At 38.4% G+C, this 6003-nt stretch overlaps 1 protein-coding gene across 1 annotated transcript in view; it reads right to left on the reverse strand.

Moving 5' to 3' along the window:
* The window catches only part of LOC135096597 (uncharacterized), a 7256-nt gene extending 1851 nt beyond the window's left edge, over positions 1 to 5405 (reverse strand). The window contains exons 1-2 of the mRNA XM_063998223.1: positions 5285 to 5405; positions 1 to 1907 (exon numbers count right to left, since the gene is read on the reverse strand). The exon at positions 1 to 1907 is cut by the window's left edge and continues 1851 nt beyond it. Coding sequence (XP_063854293.1) covers positions 1 to 1054 — 1054 coding nt within the window. The 5' untranslated portion in view covers positions 1055 to 1907; positions 5285 to 5405. The remainder of the gene's footprint in view (positions 1908 to 5284) is intronic.
* Between the last annotated feature and the right edge of the window lie 598 nt (positions 5406 to 6003).

A 6003-nucleotide genomic window follows, 5' to 3' on the forward strand; every position in this document is an offset into this window, starting at 1 on the left:
CTTCACCACCGTCACCTTCAGTTTGGCCCTCATTTTCATTCCCACACAAAATCTTCCTGTTTTCTACCTTTAATTTAGCACCTACGTCACTTTCAAGGTCATTTTCATCATCTTCACCCTTCATTTTATATTTTTCAAGGTCACTTTCATAATTTTCAAGCTTCCTTTTCTCATTTTCACCCTTTTCAAATTTTCCAAGCTTGGTTTTGCAGCTTTTATTATTTTCAAGGTCATTTTCATCATTTTCAAGCTTAATTTCCTCATTGTCAACCTTAATCCTCTCACTTTCGTATTTTTCAAGCTTAAATTTATCACTTTCATCATTTTCAAGCTTAATTCTGTCATTTTCAAGCTTAAATTTGTCACTTTCGTATTTTTCAAGCTGAATTTCCTCATTTTCATCATTTTCAAGCTTACTTCTGTCATTTTCAAGCCTAATTTTGTCATTTTCATCATTTTCAAGGTCACTTTCGTATTTTTCAAGCTTAATTTCCTCATTTTCATCATTTTTAGGGTCACTTTCGTATTTTTCAAGCTGAATTTCATCATTTTCATCATTTTCAGGGTCACTTTCATGTTTTTCAAGCTGAATTTCATCATTTTCATCATTTTCAAGCTTAATTATGTCATTTTCAAGGCTAATTTTGTCATTTTCATCATTTTCAAGGTCACTTTCGTACCTTCCAAGCTTAATTTTCTCATTTTCATCATTTTCAGGGTCACTTTCGTACCTTCCAAGCTTAATTTTCTCATTTTCATCATTTTCAGGGTCACTTTCGTACCTTCCAAGTTTAATTTCCTCATTTTCATCATTTTCAGGGTAACTTTCGTATTTTTCAAGCTGTGTTTCCTCCCCGTGCTGTTTTTCAAGCTTGTTTCTATGACTTTCCCTTTTCCTTTCAAGAATTTCCATCTGTTTTCCCCTCTCCCTCTCTCCTGTCTCAGCTTCCTTGTTTCCAGTTACCCTTGCTCTAATTTCCCCATCAGTTTCCCCTCTCTCACTCTCTTTAATATTCCCATCAATTTCCCTAACTCTAAATTCAAATATTTCCATTTTCTTAAGTTCACCAAGAATTTCCGATTTCCTGGCGCAAATTTCCCCAAAAACATCGTATAGGGAAATATGTCTAACCCCGTAGCTGGCAACACTGACGACGAGGGAAACAATGGCGGAAATATCAGTCAGCTTTACCGGGGAAATAAAAGCAACATGTTTAGGAAGCTTTTGAAAATGTTTGGAGGGAGTTAAGCTGCATTGGGGGGTGTATTGCAGTCCCTTGGGGTGACTGGAGGTGCATTGCAGTTCATTGGGGTATTTAGGGGATGGCCTGCCTATGTTCCCCGTGTTTTGACAGTGTTTTGGGGTGTTTAGGGACTTTTCAGGGTCGTTTTGGGGTGTTTCAGGGATGCTTTGATTGTTTTTAACGTGTTCTAGGGACGTTTCAGGGTCGTTTTTTGGGTGTTTCAGGGAAAGTTTTTGGGTTTTGTAATGTTGTTCCGCCTCCTTTCAGTAATTTAGGGCTGTTTTTCAAGGCAGATTTAATATTTTGGGTGCATTGCGGTTCATTGTGGCAAGTAGGAATCCTATTTCCAGTTATTTCTTCACTATTTTCCTTGTATTTCAGTTCATTGTGGTATTTCGAAGCAGTGGTACAGGTGTTTTTCAAGGCAGAGTCAATATTTTGGGTGCATTGCAGTTCATTGTGGCAAATAGAGGCCTTATTTATATTATTTTCTGCTATTTCCAAGTGTTCCTGTATCGTGTATTGCGGTTCCTTGTGGCAATTCGAGTCTCTTATTCCAGCTATTAATTTCAAGGTATTGTTTACATTCTCTGCCAAACTGTATAGAAAATGGACGACAAAATACAGGAGCTGGAATATTGGCAACAGCACGTCCATCTTGGCCTGGAATAGTCATAGGATAGTTAATAGTAGTAGTAGTAATAGTAGTAGTAGTAGTGGTAATGTTAATATTTCATGGTAATGTCTCGTTTTCTCTGATGACATGGGTTGACATAATTAAAGATTGTGAGAAAGTGAGCGAGGTTAGAGTAAACTTCTTGTGCTTGAGAGATAGAGAAAGAGTTAGTCTTTCTTGTGAGCGAGTGGTAGAGATAGAGATAGAGAGAGAAAGGAGATATTGAGCGAGAAAGTTGAGCGAGGGATTAAGTGTTCAATGAATGTCCAACTTGGTGGTTTGACATGGGTTGACATAATTAAAGATTGTGAGAAAGTGAGCGAGGTTAGAGTGAGTTTCTTGTGCTTGAGAGATAGAGAAAGAGTTAGTCTTTTTTGTCAGCGAGTGGTAGAGATAGAGATAGAGAGAGAAAGGAGATATTGAGTGAGAAAGTTGAGCGAGGGATTAAGTGTTCAGTGAATGTCTAACCTGGTGGTGTGACATGGGTTGACATAATTAAAGATTGTGAGAAAGTGAGCGAGGTTAGAGTGAGTTTCTTGTGCTTGGGAGATAGAGAGAGAGTTACTCTTTCTTGTGAGTGAGTGGTAGAGATAGAGATAGAGAGATAAGAGAGATATTGAGCGAGAAACTTGAGCGAGGGATTACGTGTTCAGTGAATGTCTAACCTGGTGGTGTGACATGGGTTGACATAATTAAAGATTGTGAGAAAGTGAGCGAGGTTAGAGTCAGTTTCTTGTGCTTGGAAGATAGAGAGAGAGCTAGTCTGTCTTGTGAGCGAGTGGTAGAGATAGAGATAGAGAGATAAGAGAGATATTGAGCGAGAAAGTTGAGGGAGGGATTAGGTGTTCAGTGAATGTCTAACCTGGTGGTGTGACATGGGTTGACATAATTAAAGATTGTGAGAAAGTGAGCGAGGTTAGAGTGAATTTCTTGTGCTTGAGAGATAGAGAGAGAGATAGTCTTTCTTGTGACCGAGTGGTAGAGATAGAGATAGAGAGAGAAAGGAGATATTGAGTGAGAAAGTTGAGCGAGGAATTACGTGTTCAGTGAATGTCCAACTTGGCGGTGTGACATGGGTTGACATAATTAAAGATTGTGAGAAAGTGAGCGAGGTTAGAGTAAATTTCTTGTGCTTGGGAGATAGAGAAAGAGTTAGTCTTTCTTGTCAGCGAGTGGTAGAGATAGAGATAGAGAGATAAGAGAGATATTGAGCGAGAAAGTTGAGCGAGGAATTACGTGTTCAGTGAATGTCTAACCTGGTGGTGTGACATGGGTTGACATAATTAAAGATTATGAGAAAGTGAGCGAGGTTAGAGTCAGTTTCTTGTGCTTGGGAGATAGAGAAAGAGTTAGTCTTTCTTGTCAGCGAGTGGTAGAGATAGAGATAGAGAGATAAGAGAGATATTGAGCGAGAAAGTTGAGCGAGGGATTACGTGTTCAGTGAATGTCTAACCTGGTGGTGTGACATGGGTTGACATAATTAAAGATTGTGAGAAAGTGAGCGAGGTTAGAGTCAGTTTCTTGTGCTTGAGAGATAGAGAGAGAGTTAGTCTTTCTTGTCAGCGAGTGGTAGAGATAGAGATAGAGAGAGAAAGGAGATATTGAGCGAGAAAGTTGAGCGAGGGATTACGTGTTCAGTGAATGTCCAACTTGGTGGTGTGACATGGGTTGACATAATTAAAGATTGTGAGAAAGTGAGCGAGGTTAGAGTGAATTTCTTGTGCTTGAGAGATAGAGATAGAGTTAGTCTTTCTTGTCAGCGAGTGGTAGAGATAGAGATAGAGAGAGAAAGGAGATATTGAGCGAGAAAGTTGAGCAAGGGATTAAGTGTTCAATGAATGTCCAACTTGGTGGCTTGACATGGGTTGACATAATTAAAGATTGTGAGAAAGTGAGCGAGGTTAGAGTGAATTTCTTGTGCTTGAGAGATAGAGAGAGAGTTATTCTTTCTTGTGAGCGAGTGGTAGAGATAGAGATAGAGAGATAAGAGAGATATTGAGCGAGAAAGTTGAGCGAGGAATTACGTGTTCAGTGAATGTCTAACCTGGTGGTGTGACATGGGTTGACATAATTAAAGATTGTGAGAAAGTGAGCGAGGTTAGAGTCAGTTTCTTGTGCTTGAGAGATAGAGATAGAGTTAGTCTTTCTTGTGAGCGAGTGGTAGAGATAGAGATAGAGAGAGAAAGGAGATATTGAGCGAGAAAGTTGAGGGAGGGATTAGGTGTTCAGTGAATGTCCAACTTGGCGGTGTGACATGGGTTGACATAATTAAAGATTGTGAGAAAGTGAGCGAGGTTAGAGTAAATTTCTTGTGCTTGAGAGATAGAGAGAGAGTTATTCTTTCTTGTGAGCGAGTGGTAGAGATAGAGATAGAGAGATAAGAGAGATATTGAGCGAGAAAGTTGAGCGAGGAATTACGTGTTCAGTGAATGTCTAACTTGGTGGTGTGACATGAGTTGACATAATTAAAGATTGTGAGAAAGTGAGCGAGGTTAGAGTCAGTTTCTTGTGCTTGAGAGATAGAGAGAGAGTTAGTCTTTCTTGTGACCGAGTGGTAGAGATAGAGATAGAGAGAGAAAGGAGATATTGAGCGAGAAAGTTGAGCGAGGGATTAATATATGAAGATAATAATAATAATAATAATAATAATAATAATAATAATAATAATAATAATAATAATAATAATCCTACTGGTTGGTGAATATTTGCAAATGTTGAAATTATATTAAACTATATTCTAAATCTGAGAGAGAGAGAGAGAGAGAGAGAGAGAGAGAGAGAGAGAGAGAGAGAGAGAGAGAGAGAGAGAGAGAGAGAGAGAGAGAGAATGACACACACACACACACACACACACACACACACACACAGCTCCCTCTCTCTCTCTCTCTCTCACACACACACACACACATACATACATACATACACACACACCTCTCTCTCTCTCTCTCTCTCTCTCTCTCTCACATCAAAACAATTGTAGGAGGACGAGGAAGAAGAAGAAGGAGGAGGAGGAGGAGGAGGAGGAGGAGGAGGAGGAGGAGGAGGAGGAGGAGGAGGAGGAGGAGGAGGAGGAGGAAGAAGAGGAGGAGAAGGAGGAGGAGGAGGTAAGATGAAGAAGAGGAAGAGGAAGAGGAATGAGGAAGAAGAGGAAGAGGAATATATACGAGAGAGAGAGAGAGAGAGAGAGAGAGAGAGAGAGAGAGAGAGAGAGAGAGAGAGAGAGAGAGAGAGAGAGAGAGAGAGAGAGAGAGAGAATACCAACAGCTTGCAAATAGACTTTCATATTTCCCGTTATTTCAGCAACTCCCACCCTTATTTCCCCACATTTCATAGGCCTAAGGGAGAGATGAAGGACACGGCCTACCTCTTGTACCATCCAGTAGGCCTAGGCAGCAGTAATGGCGGAGATAGGACCAAAAAGAATAAAATTTTAAACTGACATCACTGACTTGACTTCTTCTTCCTCTTCTTGTGTGTGCTGATGTAAACATGGCGGCATTCGAGTCAGCGTGAATTTTTTTTATTTACTTAATTTTTGAGATTATTTTAAGGATTATTTAAAATTTTCTTGCTTTAAAAATATTGTTGATTTATGTATTGTTTTTTTTTATGTCAAAGCTGTTGTTTATCTTTCACATATATAATTTTCTATATCTCGATGTTTTAATGAATTTCTCTCTCTTTTATTTCCTATTATGACTCGAGACAAAACTCGGAAAAATATATAATCTAACTTTATAAGATTAAATATATTAAAAAAATAGCCCAAAATAGCCAAAATATACCAATATGGCGGGTGAAAGAATTAATATTTGCTTGAAAAAACTCAAAATGACATAATACCGACAAAATCTCTCAGAAGAAACTCAAAAAAATATATATTGTAATTTTTTTTAAACGTAATATACTCAAATAAATATGAAAAATAGAGAAAATAGCCCAACATGGCGACTGACTGAGTGGCATCTGGCAGAAAAAAAATATAAAAATAATAAAATATATATTGTACTTGACCAGGCAAGGTGAAAAAATCATAATAAACATAAAAATTAAATCAAAGACTCATAATATATAAAGAAATTG

Source organism: Scylla paramamosain, unplaced genomic scaffold (genome assembly GCF_035594125.1).
Source record: "Scylla paramamosain isolate STU-SP2022 unplaced genomic scaffold, ASM3559412v1 Contig5, whole genome shotgun sequence".
NCBI lineage: Eukaryota > Metazoa > Arthropoda > Malacostraca > Decapoda > Portunidae > Scylla > Scylla paramamosain.